Below are 18,204 nucleotides of genomic sequence, written 5' to 3' on the forward strand. Positions count from 1 at the left end.
CTTTTTATCGCCGCGGCCCGCTGAGCGCGCGCAGGGGTGGGGGCACGGCCCAGGAGCTTTTGCGCACGGCCCATTGCGCACGGCCCAGGAGCTTTTGCGCACGGCCCAGGAGCCTTTGCGCTGCAGCGTTCATGTCCCCCGGCCGCTGCGCGGCCCGGTGCCAGGTACTCCACGGCCCGGCACCGGTCCGCGGCCCGGGGGTTGGGGACCACTGATCTAAATGACAAACAAGAAGAATTTTATAAGAAGCTACCCAGGAAAAACATAGAATTGGACTATGAATATATATGTATAATGGGTGATTTTAGTGCTTTTTGATAATGTGAATTGGCAGTTTATGATAAAGGAACTACAGATAATGGACTTTGGGGAGAGGTTTATGAATACTGTAAAAACAATATATGATAAACAATCAGCTAAGATAATGATGAATGGAGAGATGACAGAAAAAGTTAAGATAACAAAAGGAACAAGGCAAGGATGCCCATTATCCCCATTGTTATTTGTATTGATTCTAGAAATGCTAAATAGAAATATAAGATGAAATGAAGAAATAAAAGGGATGAAAATTTAAAAAGAGGAATATAAACTACAAGCCTTCGTGGATGATTTAGTATTTATTTTGGAGGAACCCCAAAAAACAGGACCCAAATTATTAGAACAAATAGAGGAATATGGAGAGGTAGCAGGTTTAGAAATAAATAAAGAAAAAACAAAAATATTGGTAAAAATATTACAGAAAAACAAAAAAGAAAATTAGAGAATTAAGGGAGAAATTGGATATACAAATTGTGAAAAAAGTGAGATACTTAGGAATACAATTAACTTCAAGATGTGTAACAATAAAAGAGGATAATTATTATAAATGAAAAAGACAAATTTGAAAAAATTTGCAACAATCATTTATGGGAAAAATAGCAATAATCAAGATGGATATATTACCGAGGTTATTGTTTTTATTCCAGACAATTCCTATAAAAATTGAAAAGACTTATTTTCAATACCTAAACAAGATAATGAGGAAGTTTATATGGCAGGGGGGAAAGGTAATAATTAATATTAAGATGGTACAAGATGCAAGAAATCTATATAATTCTGATAGTAATACATATGTTTATATTAAAGTATATTCTTTCATTATTTAATTGCTCAGTGTTTCAATATATTATTACAATGCCAATCATAATATTATTCAAACATACTTAATAATACCATCTTTCAATCTCTAGTTTCCCCATTTGATTGTTACTTTTATTCCATTATATAAAGGTATGTGTATACAAATATTTCCCCCTTCTCTTATTTCTACCTAACTTCTAATCATGCCACCATTCTAAAAAACGAAGGGAAAGAAAGAGAAAAAGAAAAGCAAATCAAAATCTCAAAGAAAAAAGAGAAACCCTTTCCTTTCTAACCATTGTCTCTTGCCCGCTTCAGTACTTTAGTTGCTATGCTTTTTTTGGACTTGCCTCCCATATTCCTTTCTTGGATCTTTATCTCTGTCTGCATCTACTTCTTGACTATACAATCTAAGTATTTCTCCCATCTCTACCCTCTTCCGCTGCCTAACTTCCAAAGTATCTGCCCAAACCCCTCTCTCCCATTCAAGAGTATCTTCCTGTATTTCCAATTATCTTTTCAACTCTCTTAAAATATTTTCCCCCTGGTTTAATTCATCAATCACTTTATTTTTATTATTATCTCCTCCTTGTCTTCTTCTTTTGTTCGCTGATTCTTCGGTTCTATCTTTTCCTTCATTATTATTAGCCCTTTTCTGAGCGTCTAGATCAGCGGTTCTCAACCTGGGGGTCGCGACCCCTTTGGGGGTCGAACGGCCATTTCACAGGGGTCGCCAAAGCCCTCTCTCGCCCCCCCATGCCTTCACTCACCCTCACTCTCTGCTCTGTAGGATCGCCGGCCGTTCACTTACCCCGCCCACTCCCAATCTATTGCTGCCTCCTGAGTCCCACCTGATGGCTAGAGGAAAAAAAAACTGTTTAAATTCTTGCCGCGGGGCTTCAAAGGGCCGCCCTATAGCCAGTGGTGGGATTCTGCCGGTTCTAGGGGGAACCATTTGTTAAATTGCTGGCTTGCCCCGCCCCTCCACACCACTATTTATTGCCAATAAATAGTGGTGGGCGAGGGGCGGGCGAGCCAGCAATTTAACAAGTGGTTCGGTGTTTTTTTGTAATTTTATTGGCCCGCAGAGCTTCAGCATAGGCTAATTAGCCCTTGATTAGATCGGTTCCCGACTCTCAGCTGATTTGCTCTCAGCTGTTTTGCTCAGGGCTCTGCTGCTTGCTGGAGCAGACTTTTTTTCCCCTAGCTATGCTGAAAAACGAAAATGAAAGTAAAGCAGGCTGTTGGCTTTGCTGTTGCTGCAACGTTGGAAAATTAGGCAGGCAGATTTCTTTTCTTTTTCCTCACCAAAAAAGGTAGGTGCAAACAATGGGAAATTTAGGGCAAAAGAGGAGAGTTCAAGATTTTAAAACAGAAAAGAAAAAAAGCTCTATTTAACTAGGGAATTGTAATAATTGAGATACTATTAATTGTGTATTGTGTTGAAAGCAGAAATGGTTAAATTGTGGTTTGGAGGAATATATGGGGGAAGTTATTTGGTTTATTATTATTGGTAAATATAATTAATTGATTTGTAAGAAATTGGATTGCATGGAAATAATTGGAATATTCATGTTCATATTGATTAATATACAAAAAAGGTAGTTATATAACTAATTTATTTATATTAAAATGTTGAATTTATATTAAACAACTGTAATATTACATAATTAACCAATGTGAGGATGGATATAAAAATAGATGACAATGGGAAGGGGTATAATATAGAATAGAAGGGAAAAATTGAATTTGATTAAGATTAGAGATGAGGATGAAGGGTAATATTGGTTTTTTACAAAAATAGATGAGGAATAAATATGGCAAAAAGGAAATATAGAAATTGTAAATTTAATTGAAATGTTTAACACTTCAACAGTTTAACACTGTTTAAATTTGTGAACCGGCCAAATACTCTGTTCAAAGAAAATACATTGTATGTTTGTATGTGTGTTTCTAATTATTGTTATTTATTCATATTTGTTCTCTTTTATTCTTTAAAGTTTAACAATTCATTCTTTATCTTAATATCTTTATATTTGTTTGGGGTTGGCTTTCTTCCCTTTCATCTTTTTTATTGTACAGCAATCTTTCTCCTCAAACCTACCACCTCTCTCTTTTCTTTCCTTCTTACTTTCTCTTCCTCCCCCTCTTCTTCTCCTCCCTACTTCCTCTTCCTTTCTCCTTCTCCTCCTCTCTTCTTCCCTCTCTTACCCTCACTCCTACTCTAATTTCCCTTCCCTTCCTTCATCCCTCTCTATTGCTGTATCCTTTTATGCATACGGACTACTCAGAGGGCTGAAAAAGTTATTTTTGACTGGTCCTCGCACTTTTGACCAGTCCTTGAACTTACGACTGTCCTCACATTTTATGTTTTTGCCCTATCTTATCACCATGGTGAAGAGAAGCAGTTGTGAAATGAGTGACACGGTTGTTAAGAATGCTACAATGGGCATAAATGATGACCAGTCATAAGTGCGAAGAATGGTCAAAAGTGCGAGGACCTGTCAGAAATCACTTTTTTCAGCCCTCTGGGTAGTCCTTTTGTGCACATGGACTACTCAGAGGGCTGAAAAAGTTATTTTTGACTGGTCCTCGCACTTTTGACCAGATCTCGAATTTACGACTTTCCTCACATTTTACGTTTTTTGTCCTATCTTATCACCATGATGAAAAGAAGCAGTTGTGAAATGAGTGACATGGTTGTTAAGAATGCTGCACGGGCATAAATGTGAGGATGGTCATAAGTGTGAGGACCAGTCAAAAGTGCGAGGACCTGTCAGAAATGACTTTTTTCAGCCCTCTGATTAGTCCCTATACACATAGCCATGGCCACCCGGTCACATGACCAGCTAGCCATGCCCACCCAGTCACATGACCTCCAAGCCACACCCACAAAATAAGCCATGCCCACAGAACCAGGAGTAAAAAAATTTAGAACCCACCCCTGGTTGGGGGTCACCACAACAGGAGGAACTGTATTAAAGGGTTGCGGCATTAGGAAGGTTGAGAACCACTGGTTTAGATCTTTACTCAACATCCCTCGTATAGCATTTTCCATTTTTTCCGTAAACCCTTCCCCTTTAAGAAAGTCAAGCAAACAAACAAAAAAAAAAAAAACAAAAAAAACCCAAGAAGCTCCTGAACTGGAAGCGACAGTAAATCTAGGTGTACTGCCAAGAATGTAATAAGGATTAATGGAGAGGCAGTTTCTGTAAGCAGGGCAATAGATTAGGCTAGGAAACAAAAATTCTTTACAGGATTAACCCTGTAAAGTGGAAAAAACAAAAGGAGATTTTTTTCTAACAACCGGTTCTCCAAATTGCTTAACTACTTAACAACCAGTTCTACCGAACCGGTGTGAACCGGTAGAATCCCACCATTGCTCTAATTCTATTGTATAACCAAAATTTTTTGCCCAAATTATCATTGTCTCTTTTACTTCTTCGTCTTCTAATCGGATTTGCAATAAGTAATTATACAATTTCTTAATCATTTTTTCATCTGTTCCAGTCATTATTTCATCCAATTCTGATTTTCTCAAATTAAAACCATACTGTTTCAAGTCTTTATCATATCTTGATTGTATCTGCAATTGCGTATACCAGCCTGTCTCAATCCCTTGTTTTTCTAGTTCTTGTTTCTGTTTTAATTCTCCCTTCTCTGTTAAAATGTCCTTATATCTCACAATATTTTCCATGTTAATCATATTTGGATGTGTCAATGCTTCTATTGTTGAAAGCCACATTGGTATTTTCATATAATGTTTTTCTTTCACTCTCTCCCATACTGTTAACAAACCATTCTTTACACAATGTCTCTGGAAGTATCCGGGTATCCTGTTTTTTCCTTACCATAGAAAAGCGTCCCAACCTAGTTGCAAATCATGTCCTTCCAAAGTCAATAATCTTGTATTTCTCAATAAAATCCATTCTTTAACCCAAGTTAACATCGCCGCTTGATGATAGAGTTTCCAGTTTGGTAAGCTGAACCCTCCTCTAGTTCTAAAGTCTTGGAGCAGTTTAAGATTAATTCTTGGTTTTTTTCCTTGCCATATGTATTTCCACATCATTTTATTCAAATTTTCAAAATATTTTTTCGCCAACTTTATTGGAATCATTTGAAAGAGAAACAAAATTCTTGGTAATATACTCATTTTAATTAATGCTATTCTTCCCATTAGTGATAATTGCAAATTTTTCCATTTTTCCAAATCTATCTCAATTTGATTTCTCAATTTACAGTAATTATCTTCCTTGACCATAATACACCTTGAAGTTAATTGGATGCCCAAATATTTCATTTTGTTCACTACTTGTGTAGTGAAGACTTGAATGTCTAACTTCTCTATTAGTTGCCTCTCATGTTTTTAACTATAATTTTTGTCTTATCTTTATTGATTTTCAGTCCCGCTATTTCTCCATAGTCCTCTATTTGCTCAATTAACTTTGGACCCATTTCTGTTGGTTCTTCCATAATAAATATTAGATCATCTGCAAATGCTTGTAGTTTATATTCTTCTTTTTGAATTTCCATTCCTTTTATTTCTTTATCTTGTCTTATTTTTCTGTTTAAAATTTCTAGAGTCAAAATAAATAATAACGGACATAGCGGACATTCCTGTGTGGTTCCTTTTCTAATGTCTACTTTTTCTGTCATTTCACCATTTACAATTACCTTTCCCAATTGATCTTAGTTTTAATCATATTAATAAACCTATCCCCAAAGTCCGTCTTTTGTAGTTGTATAGTCATAAATTGACAATTCATATTATCAAACGCTTTCTGTGCATCTAAAAATAACAATGCCATTTGTTTCTCTGAATGTGCTTCATAATATTCCAATGTATCCAATATGATTCGTATATTATCTCTAATCTGTCTTCTCAGTAGAAAACCATTCTGATCTGAATGTATAAACTCATTTAACAGCCTCTCCAATCTTTCCACCATAATTGATGCAAATATTTTATAGTCGGCATTTAATAGTGAAATTGGTCTATAATTCTTTATTTGTTGTAAATCTGATTCTTCTTTTGGTATAAGGGTTATATATGCTTCCATCCATGAGTTCGAGACCTTGGCTTCTATTAATAAGTCATTAAGTACTTGTAACATTGTATTACTTAATACATCTTGCAACCTTTTATATAGTTCTGCTGGTAATCCATCTGGTCCTGGGGTTTTGCCATTCTTGTTTTTTAATTCCCTCCATCAATTCCATCATCAATATTCTTTCTTCTAATGCCTTTTTAAATTTTTCTGGAATTTTAGGGATCATTGCAAGTATTGTTCTATTTTCCCTTCTGGCACCTTCTCTTGTTGATATAAACTCTTATAATATTTCTCAATTATTTTTTTCTTTTCCTCATTTTGATAGCATATCTTTCCATCTTGATCTAGTAATTGGTTTATCAGTTTCTTTTCTTTTTCCTTCTTCATTTTGTATGCCAGCCATCTTCCTGGCTTATTTGCATTTTCAAATAAGTTTTGCTTTGTTGATTTTATTTTATTTGACAGATCTTCATTTTCTATTAAATTCAATTTATGTTTTTGCAAGTCCATCAAATTTTTGATTTTTTTGTCCGGTGGATTTTTTTGTAGATCTTTCTCTAATTTCTTACACTCCTCCTCTATCTCCTTCTTTTTCTCTGCCCCTTCCATGTCATCATTATTGGGCTGTGGTCTGCCCATGTATTTGTTTTTGTATCAATCTTGCCTATCTTAGATATTAAATCTCTTGACATCCACATCATATCTATTCTTGACCACAACATGTGCCTATTCGAGTAAAATGTATATTGCTTCTCCTTTAGGTTTCTTTTTCTCCATGCATCTTGTAAACTTAATTCCTCTGTCATTATATGGTTGTTGTGAAGGTTGTTGAGACTGTGGTGATGCAACAGCTCCCACAGTTCCTGGAGGAAATGGAATACCTAGACCCATACCAAACGGGCTTCCGACGCGGGCACAGCACGGAAACGGCATTGGTCGCTCTGGTGAATGATCTCTGGTGGGCTTGGGATGGTGGTTGTTCCTCCATTCTGATCCTACTTGATCTCTCAGCAGCTTTTGATACCATCGACCATGGTATCCTACTGCAGCGACTTGTGGGGTTGGGGGTGGGAGACACTGTTTTACATATCTATTAACTAATATCAAAAACTATAGCTATATATAGAAACAAAATCTTGTATACAAAACAGAAACTAAACTCCAAGAAGGATTAATCAGACATTTTAAATGACAGACTGATTTTACTATTGAATTATGATATTAAAATATTTAATATTGGCTAATAAATTAAACTGAGGGGTTACATTATTTTGGATCAATACGAATTCATTAAAGGCAAACTAGGTTCATTGGAACAAAAGAGAAAAATAGTTTTATTTCTTCATAATAATGTTCAACAATTGAGGTATTTGTAAAAATAATAAAGGCGGAATACAAATAAACAAATACAATAATGACAAGGTACCTGATATTATTTCTCCTCAAGACATTGTAAAAATGTAAATTAGGAATAAATTCCTGTATGTGATCCAGAAGCAATACTTTACAAAAGCAATTGTAAATCTCATTCATAGTTTATATAAAGAGCAACAAAACAAGGTTGCCCACCCTCTTACTTAATTTCTACAGTATAATGTCACTGAAGCCTTTTTATGAAAACTACAGAACAATTCAGATATTGGAGAAATATTTGCTCCATAATTTTTTTTTTAAAGCATAATTGCAGGTACACTACGTTTGATGATGACTGCTTTGATGACACTGCCTGAGCCAGACAAGGATTTGCTTTTGATTACTGAGGACATATAAAAATATTGTTAAGTGGTGGGATTTAAAATAATTTTTAAAAGACCTATGTTCTGTTCATCAGTGTTGGCCCCAAATTATACAAAACAGGAAAAAAAATATTTTAATTAGTCATGAACACATAAACATCTTGGGATTTTAATTAAATTAGTTTTAAATTGCAAACATAATACTATTAGTATAAAATATGAAAATCTATCTATAAATTAAAGTTAAATTTAAGCATGGAACTCATTAAGTCTATTTTGGGAACATTGTATCTTTAAAAATACAGAAGAGCCTGTAGTACAGTGGACTAAAGCACTGTTATTAACAGATTAAAATCTGCTGCTTGCAATTACTGCAAGTTCAAATCTCCCCAGGCTCAAGGTTGACTCAGCCTTCCATTCTTTCAAAGGTAGGTGAAATGAGGACCCAGATTGTGGGGGCAATAAACTGACTTTGTATAAATATACAAAAGTATGACGGCTATTGCTTAACGCATTGTAAACCGCCCTGAGTCTCCGGAGAAGGGCGGCATATATATAAATTAAAGCAAAAAAAAAAAATGATTATTACTTTTTAAAATATCATCAATTTTTCAAATGTTGCCATTCGCCTCAATTAGGAATGATCCAGCATCATGGCAAAATATATTTATAAAATCTGCATTCAAAAGGAAAAGCCATACAAAAATAGAACAATCTATAAAAACTTGAAAAATAGATAGGGTTTTCCTAATACAAAGTTATAACATTCTCTACTGTAATGGAAGGCACAATGTTTTAAGTTTAATAGTGTGATAGCTTGGGACATCACATTTGCTGTACATAGTCAAGACCTATATATTATTTAACAAGACCTGTATTATTTAACAAGAGACCAGATTTCAATTGGCAGAATAAAAAAATCTGCAAAATGCTTTCCTGGAGTACATAACTGAAATCTGGTAGTACCAAATACCAAAATTGAGCACCCTGTCACTCCCCATTAATGCCTGTTGCAGGACATTAATCATCCTGGTAAATTTTAAGGTACACCAGATAAAAAGCAAAACAGGTAGATCTGTATAAGCTAAAAGAAAATGTCTTTATAAATAGAGGAACAATATTTAAGATAAGAGCTAATACTTTATGGCTAAATTGGATACAACTTTCCCAAGGTCTATTTTCACAAAATATGGGGGGGGGGGATAATGTGATATTTTCTGTCTTTGAAATAATGGCAAGAATGGGCATTTACCAACTTCTAAAACTTTCTTTAAAATGTTAAAATTGTTTTCAAGCATATAATAATAATTTTTTAACAGTTTTGTCATATTTTTTGAGTCTCCTCTCGCCGTGAATGAATTGTATGTTTAACATTTTAGAATAGTATCAGTAAAACCTTGGGCTTTACTTCCATAAATGTGACACCCAGGAGAAATATACTTGTAGAAAAATTATACTGAAAGTATATTAATAAATGCATGCTTAGATGAACAATATTTAACAGAGGAAATGGACCTTAAAAATCTCCAGAATTTTCTATTTTGTTAGCAAGCCACGAGAGCAGCTATGTTAATAAAAGTTTGTCACCATTTCTTCATTCAGCCCCCCTGTTGCTCCTGTTTGGCCTTCACTGGGACTATTGCTTATTTTATTCAGTTAATTAGTTAGTTATATCCTGTCTTTATTATTATTATAAAAAACTCAAGGTGGTGAACACACAATATTTTTCCTCCTCCTATTTTTCCCACAACAGTAATCCTGTGTGGGAGGTTGGGCTGAGACAGAGTGACTGGCCAAAGTCATCCAGCTGGCTTTCATGCCAAATGCAGGGCTAGAACTCAGAGTCTCCTGATTTCTAGGACAACACCTTCACCACGATACCAAACTGTTACTCTCCTTTTCCTCTCTGTCAGTACTGTTATAGTCAGAAGCTGCTATGTTGAGTGGAGCTGCTTTATTTTATGATGCATTGCTCATATGCCATTTCTCAAATTGGTTTATTGCACTTTAGCACTTAACAAAACAGAAAATGCATTGCTAAAAGTGAGGGGTTAAATGCCTCAAAGGCAAATCTAGAGAAAGTGGCTTACAAAGGGGAGCAAGACCATTAGTAGAGCAGCAGAATAATGGTTGAAAGCTAAGTGAAATTGTTACAGATACTGCCATCTCCTATCAGCAATTATCATGTGATTGTTTAGAATGCAGGGGGGAACCCTTCAAAATATGGAAATACCAAAAATCAGCCTTGATGGGATATAGATGGGATATACCAAGATATATGGAAAATACCAAGAATCAGCCTTGATGGGATATAGAACAAAATATTATAGTTAAAAATAATTAATGAAAGGCTCTTACATGAAGAATTCACATCATAAAGGAGAGAGAATCCAACACAGAGAAGGTTAAAAAATAAATGACTATAATCCATCAGCATCTCTGCTACAGTACATAAAATATAATATATACAATTGCAGGCTGCTACCTTTAATAAGTTACTTGTTGCATAAATGCTTCCTTGTGCAGATTCTAATTTAATCTAAACCAGCCTTCCCCAATTTAGTAAGCTTCCATAATTTGCAGCCAGCATAGCATTTTTTTTACTAGTCATATTGATGTATTTTCTTTGTTTTCTTTTTCCTTGTTTCCTTGTTCTATTATTTTCACTTTGTTTAAACTTCCTTTCGATTTCTTATTTTTTTTTTGGTTGTGAGCTGCCTACAATAGCCCATGGCAAGATAGGCAGCAAATAAATGTAATAATAATATAATCCACATCTACCTATCCCAGGTCCTTGAAAGGACTCAATAGGTAGAAAAATGTCAATTCCAGTGTGAATATCTCACTGACTGTGCAATGAACCATAATGGATATAGATGAGCATCCTCTAATTAGTGAAATAGCAAAATACTCTCTACTGTAAGTTGCCAACTCTTGAGGTACATAATTAAAGATATAAGCAGCTCAGTAGAAATATTGAATATTGAAATAATACTTAGAATACAAGGACATATTTATTTACTATTCCATCAAAACAAAAATGGAAAAAATTAGCAATGGAGAAAAGATTCTAACCCAAATGTTGCTTGCTAGCTGACTTTCTGCTTGGTTAACATAACATTTAAAAATACTCCCTCACTTCACCTGTAGGTACCATTCAATGTGGCACACTTGAACAAGAAAAGAAATTAATATTTCCACAAATACAGCAGCATCTTGGATTGATCAAGTAAGAACTCATAGATACATATATCTATAAAATATACAGTTATGATTCTTATTCTTATTGATCAGACATGAAATAGCACCATTTTTGCAATCAAATTTCACTAAAGAAAATATTTTTCACACTCATCATTTTCAAAAAGTGTATTACTACCTTTCCTTAAATAATATTTTCTCTCAAATCCCATGATGCTTAAAATTCTCTTGCTTTTTAATTTCTATACTTACCGGTTGCCTTTTGACACTCAGCCAGTTCTTCCATAGCAACACCCACAGGTGTCGGAAGAGTGAAGCCATCCTCAGAAGAGCTTCGGCAAAAGAAGGAAGTTTTTGTCTTTTCTCTGATCCAGGCTTAGGTTGCTAAAAATGTATGCTGTGATGAAGATTCGTATTGCTTTGCCTATGCACTTTTTCTATACAACCCAGATGGCCAGTTCAGCCCTTTGTCTCTGCTCTGTGCACATCATTGACTGTCCTACTGCACATGCAACAGATTGATTCATCCAATGAGAATCAAAGAGTGCTTAATTATAATATTATACTACTCTCTCAGCTTTCTTCAGTCCTGGTGTGAGAAGGCTGGTGTCATTCCAAGAAGATGCTTCTGCTGAAATTAAAGAAGTGCACCTTTTCTCCCACAAGGAACTCCCTAACACCTACACATATAGCCTACAGAAGAATTGACAAAGAAGCTAGCAGCTAAGCGGCTTGCCAAGCCAGTAGGACCTGTTTTATTTCTTTTTCCTGATTTAATGCACACAAATTGGCTGGGAGTAATAAAAAGTAGGTACATGACAGACATTCATTGTACTCCATTTAAATAAAATTAATATTAATGTTTGTTTAAAGGACATTATTTTCCATAAGAGCATTTAAAAAATTCTAGACCATGAGTTCATGATAAATAGTTTAGATTGATGCTTAATGCATAAATTAACATTATGTCACACATAGGGTCTTTTCTCACTGTAAGTTTCAATATATTCCACCCTTGAGCTGGCATAAAATTATATCAGCATGAAATTTACTGTGCCAATGGCTGATTTCTATCCTGCCTCCACTGTCTCTCTTTCAAGTCACTGAAAATATATCACTTTCTTCCAAAATGAAAGCCTAAGCGAGATTGTATTACTACTATCCTTCTCTTCTTTCCTATTACCTATTCCTATTGATATCTTACGACTATCACTGTGTTAGTTGTATCTTATGATTTATGATTATATCTTATGATTTATGATAATATCTTATGATTTATGATATATCACTTTGTTGCTTGTATGTATACTGAGAGCTTAGACACCTGAGACAAATTCCTTGTGTGTCCAATCACATTTGGCCAACAAAGAATATCCTATCCTATCCTATCCTATCCTATCCTATCCTATCCTATCCTATCCTATCCTATCCTATCCTATCCTATCATCTTATTCATCTGGAGTCTGCCTTTGGATATTGTCAGAAAATATTGCACTAAGGACAAACTTAATCCAGTTTCTTCCATGAGCTGGGGATGAGATAAAGGCAGAAACAATATAGGGTTTTGTTCTGTTGTTAGATGCAACTAAGGAAAAGTATTCATTCATGATGACTTTGTTCTGTTGTTAGATGTAATTGAGGAAAGGCCTACAGTTAGGTCTTAAATCAAATGAATTGTGGTCCTGTTAGAGATAATAAATAAAGTTCTGGGGAGATAATTAACTCCCACTATAATAGAAAATTGAACATAACAACAAATGAAACCTTCCTTCAAAACTATGCCCATCAGCACACAATATTGTTATGAATTAGTTGGGACAGTTACATGAGCGCCATCTTTGTGAGAAAAAGCTAGTGGGAAACCTCAGTTTGGCAGTGAGAATCAAGTTGGTCTATGAGTTTAGTGGAAGTGAGGAATGGAAGTATGTGCAAAAAAGTATAACACAAATTTATTTATTTATTTATTAGTTTGATTTATATGACGCGCTTCTCCGGAGACTCAGGGCGGCTTACAATGCTTTTAAGCAATAGCCTTCATACTTTTGTATATACCTCCTGAGTAGGGCTTTTGGCTCCCCCCTAAGCGGTGTTCTATTTTATACAAAGTCAGCTTATTGCCCCCACAAACTGGGTCAAATCATTTGTGGCCCCCAAAATATAATTTCCTCACCTGTTTGAACGGTTGGGAGGGTTGTATATATTAAAAAAAATGCTGGCCACAGGGCTTCAAAAGACAAAAATTTTTGGAATATACCATATTTTTCAGAGTATAAGACGCACCTTTTTCCCCAAAAAATAGGGACTTCTGGTGGCTCAGCAGACTAATTAACATCCACTTACATCTGCTGCCTGCAATTACTGCAAGTTCAAATCTCACCAGGCTCAAGGTTGACTCAGCCTTCCATCCTTTCTAAGGTAGGTAAAATGAGGACCCAGATTATGGGGGCAATAAACTGACTTTGTATAAATATACAAAAGTATGAAGGCTATTGCTTAACGCATTGTAAGCCGCCCTGAGTCTCCGGAGAAGGGCGGCATATAAATCAATTTTTTTAAAAAAATGAGGGTGAAAATCTGGGTGTGTCTTATACTCCGAATGTAGCCCCGCCCAGCTTCTCAAGGAGAGGCTTAAGCCTGGGTGTGGTCACCAAGGGAGTCACCTTGCTGTTATTGCCACTGAATTAGACCTGTCGATACCAGCCGCCGTGAGAGGGTGGCTTGGTCATTGTTTTTCAGGGCATCGGCTTGAGACTCCTCTCCACTGCCGTGAGAGGACAGTGGAGCCCCGGTCCTGATCCGCGCCAAAATGGTGAACTGTCTCTCCTGGACCTTTAAATGTACCATCATTGAATCCTTAGCCTGATTCCATTTCCCCAGGCGGACTTGCAGGAATGTATTCACCGGCTGAGCTCTTTGCCTTGCGAGACTCCCCCCTCTCGCAAGCCTGGCCTTCCACGTTATCGAAGGCCTACCTCGATGAAGGGCTTTGGAACCCAGAGAGGTGGCATGTCACAAAGAGGGGGTTGAGGGGTTTTTTATATAAAGTTTTAATGAATGTCTTAAGGGGTTCCGGGGGGGGTTGGATCAGAAGTAAGGCCGTGGGTATGGGGGATAACCCACTAAGGGGAGGGCCAGGTATGGCTGTGGAGCACAGCACGGGGGGTGGGGGGCCCGGGGTCAAGAGGGGGGATAAAGTTCATCCAGAAAAGGTTTTGACCATCAGTACTGTGGGTGGGAGGGGTAGATATGGCGGGAGCAGGGGGCCATATCGTGTTAGGGGAGCGCACGCCCGCTGTCTTCGAGTGATGGTGCGCTCCGGCCCCCAAAGCTCCACTCGTTCTTCAGGTGGCGCAGATCCTCAGGGCCCTGGCCTCCGTCTGATGTTATGCAATGCCAGGTCTGTAGTAAATAAAGCCCCCCTCATTTGTGATCTTGTTCAGGAGGGGGGAGCGGACCTGGCAGCTATTACGGAAACCTGGTTGGGCCAAGAGGGAGGGTCCCTCTCGTTGAAATGTGCCCACCAGGTTTCCGCGCATTCCATCAGCTGAGGTTGCAGGGTAGGGGCAGGGGGGTAGCGGTTATTATTAACGAAGGTCTGAGACCGAGGGAGGCCACTGTTCCTCAGACGGCCGGCTGTGAATCCCTCCTTGTGAAATGGGGTCACGGGGTTCAGATGGGTTTGCTGATCACGTACCTGGCTCCCTGCCATGTGGCAGCAGCCCTGCCCGAGCTACTCAGCGTCATCGCCACGGTGGCGGTTGAGACCCCTAGGCTTATGGTCACGGGGGATTTCAACTTACCGTCCGTTGGTGAGGCATCTGAGGTGGCTCGGGAGTTCATGGCTTCCATGACAGCCATGGACCTGACCCAGTTAATTCATGGCCCTACCCACACAGGGGGAAACACGCTGGATCTGGTTTTTGTCTCTGGACAGTGGTTGAGTGATCTCGAGATAGGGGATATAGTCACCGAGCCCTTGTCATGGTCTGATCACTCTCTCCTTCGTCTCGACCTTCGAACCGCTACACCCCGCCGCAGGGAGGCGGAGCCGGTAAGATGGTTCCGCCCCAGGCGCCTGATGGAACCTAATAGGTTCCAGATGGAGCTTGGGCCATTCCCTGAGGCTCTGGCACACGCCTCGACTGGAGACCTAGTGGCCGCCTGGGATAGGGCGGCCGCTGGAGCTCTGGATCAGGTCGTGCCTTTGCGGCCTCTGACCCGGCGCCGATCTCATTTAGCTCCTTGGTTCACTGAGGAGCTGAGGGAGTTGAAGCGCCGGAAAAGACGCCTAGAGAGTAGTTGGAGGGCCAGTCTTTCTGAATCTGACCAGACACTGGTAAGATCTCATATTAGGAATTACCTAGTGGCGATAAAAGCAGCGAAATGTAGCTATTTTGCTGCTCTTATTGCATCATCAGATAATCGCCCGGCCGCCCTGTTTAGGGTGACCCGCTCCCTGCTCCACCAGGAAGCGCGGGAGGACCCCTTGGAGGGTAGAGCCGAGGATTTTGTTCAATATCTGTATGACAAAATCACTCAGATTCGGGAAGATCTGGACTCCGACTGGGTAGTCTCAGGGGGAGGGACTGGGGCAGGTCTTGAGAATGTTATCTGGGATGAGTTTGATCCTGTGACCCCTGAGGACGTGGACAGGATTCTGGGTAGACGGAACGCGACCACTTGTTTATTGGACCCGTGTCCCTCCTGGTTAGTGCTGGCTTCTCAGGAGGTGACACGAGGCTGGTTCCAAGGGATTATAAATGCTTCGTTGGGTGAGGGTGTCTTTCCTGCCGCCTTGAAAGAGGCGGTGGTGAGGCCTCTCCTCAAGAAGCCTTCCCTGGACCTGGCAATGTTGGTAAATTATCGTCCGGTCTCCAACCTTCGTTTTGTGGCGAAGGTTGTTGAGAGTGTGGTTGCGCAACAGCTCCCCCAGCACCTGGATGAAACGACGTATCTGGATCCGTTCCAGTCGGGCTTCAGGCCCGGGTATAGCACGGAAACGGCATTGGTCGCGTTGGTTGATGATCTCTGGAGGTCTCGGGACAGGGGGTGCTCCTCTGTCCTGGTCCTGTTAGATCTCTCAGCGGCTTTTGATACCATCGACCATGGTATCATGCTGCACCGGTTGGAAGAGTTAGGGGTGGGAGGCACTGTGTTGCGGTGGTTCTCCTCCTTTCTCTCTGACCGGTCACAGTCTGTGTTGACAGGGGGACAGAGGTCGACCCCGAGGCCCCTCATATGTGGGGTGCCGCAAGGGTCAGTCCTCTCGCCTCTCCTGTTCAACATTTATGTGAAGCCGCTGGGCGAGACCATCCGTGGTTTCGGGGTGGAGTACCATCAGTATGCTGACGACACCCAGCTGTACATCTCCACCCCGGATCACCCCAACGATGCCCTTGAAGTGATGTCCCGGTGCCTGGAGTCCGTACAGATCTGGATGGGGAGGAACAGGCTCAGGCTCAACCCATCCAAGACCGAGTGGCTGTGGTTTCCGATGTCCCGATATAGTCAGTTGACGCCATCACTGACTATTGGGGGCGAATCATTGGCCCCCACGGAGAGGGCTCGCAACTTGGGTGTCCTCCTGGACTCACGGCTGTCTTTAGAAGAGCACTTGACGGCCGTGACCGGGAGGATTTTTTATCAGGTTCGCCTGATTCGCCAGTTGCGTCCCTTTCTGGATCGGGACTCGTTACGCACGGTCACTCATGCCCTCGTCACCTCCCGCCTGGACTATTGTAATGCTCTCTACATGGGGCTCCCCTTGAGGAGCACCCGGAGGCTCCAACTGGCGCAGAGTGCGGCCGCGCGGGTGGTAATGGGAGCAACATGGCGCTCCCATGTAACACCTCTCCTGCGCGAGCTGCACTGGCTCCCGGTGGTCTTCCGGGTGTGCTTCAAGATTTTGGTTACCACCTTTAAAGCGCTCCATGGCTTAGGACCTGGTTATTTACGGGACCGCCTACTACCACCAATAGCCTCCCACCGGCCAGTACGCTCTCATAGAGAGGGACTCCTCCAGGTGCCGTCAGCCAAACAGTGTCGACTGGCGGCCCCTAGGGGGAGAGCCTTCTCTGTGGGGGCACCTACCATCTGGAATGAGCTCCCCCCGGAGATACAGAGGATCCCGGATCTGCACTCCTTCCGCCGTGCTGTGAAGACCTTTTTATTCCATCAGGCGGGCTTGGCCTAATTTCTTCCCTTTTTAAATATGTAAATTTTAATCTGTTTTTAAATTATTGGGGTGTTTTAATCTGTCTGGGCCAAAATGATTTAATTTGATTTTATCTGGTTTTTAAATTTTTTGTATTTACGTATTTTATTGTTGGCTGTTCACCGCCCTGAGTCCTTCGGGAGTAGGGCGGTATACAAATCAAATAAACCTAAACCTAAACCTAAACCTCAAACGGAGGTTTCAGAGGCTGAAAAAAGCATCAGAAACAAAGCTTCAGAAAAGAAGCCCCCAAACACAGCTTCAGAGGCTTTTTTTCTGAAGCTCTTGTTTTGGAGGCTTTCAGAGGCAGAAAAGAAAGTTTTTTCTGAAACAGAGTTTCAGAAGTTTCAGAGGCAGAAAAAAAAGCAAAAAAAAAAAAAAAGCAAGGCACAGAGCTCACAACCAAGGAACCTGTTGCTAAAATTCACCTCTGGGAACAGCTGATTGGGGGTATTCCAGGAGGCCAATCCACCTGCCAATCAGCTTTTTTCTTATTTTCTTCCCCAAAAACTAAGGTGTGTTTTATACTCCGGTGCATCTTATACTCTGAAAAATACAGTAAGTAATCCTTATCAAATGTTCCCTCTAAATAAGCAGTGTGCACTTAGCTGACCTTTGGAATTTAGAAACTATAACAAGAATTAAGACATCATTCTAACATTACAAATGACTAGGGCCTTCAACAATGATGTGCAATGCAGTGAGGCCAGTTTGGCTTTTAAGCAAGAATATCACCTGACATGCATTTGCAAATGCAAAGTTCTAGTAATTTTTAAAGGAAAAAGTCAAATGATTGGGCCACACTACAGCTGGGCCAAGATTTATCAGATCAAAGAAAGAATGCTCTGAAACATGTCCTGACATGGGAAGCAACTCTCCATAA

At 39.6% G+C, this 18,204-nt stretch overlaps 1 protein-coding gene across 1 annotated transcript in view; it reads right to left on the reverse strand.

Moving 5' to 3' along the window:
* ABCA12 (ATP binding cassette subfamily A member 12) overlaps window positions 1-11,782 on the reverse strand; it is a 344,530-nt gene extending 332,748 nt beyond the window's left edge. The window contains exon 1 of the mRNA XM_034433493.3: window positions 11,360-11,782. Within this exon, the coding sequence (XP_034289384.2) occupies window positions 11,360-11,428 (69 nt within the window). The 5' untranslated portion in view covers window positions 11,429-11,782. The remainder of the gene's footprint in view (window positions 1-11,359) is intronic.
* Between the last annotated feature and the right edge of the window lie 6,422 nt (window positions 11,783-18,204).

The sequence above is a fragment of the Pantherophis guttatus genome, chromosome 1 (assembly GCF_059756535.1).
Source record: "Pantherophis guttatus breed Tessera chromosome 1, ASM5975653v1, whole genome shotgun sequence".
NCBI classification, from domain to species: Eukaryota; Metazoa; Chordata; class Lepidosauria; order Squamata; family Colubridae; genus Pantherophis; species Pantherophis guttatus.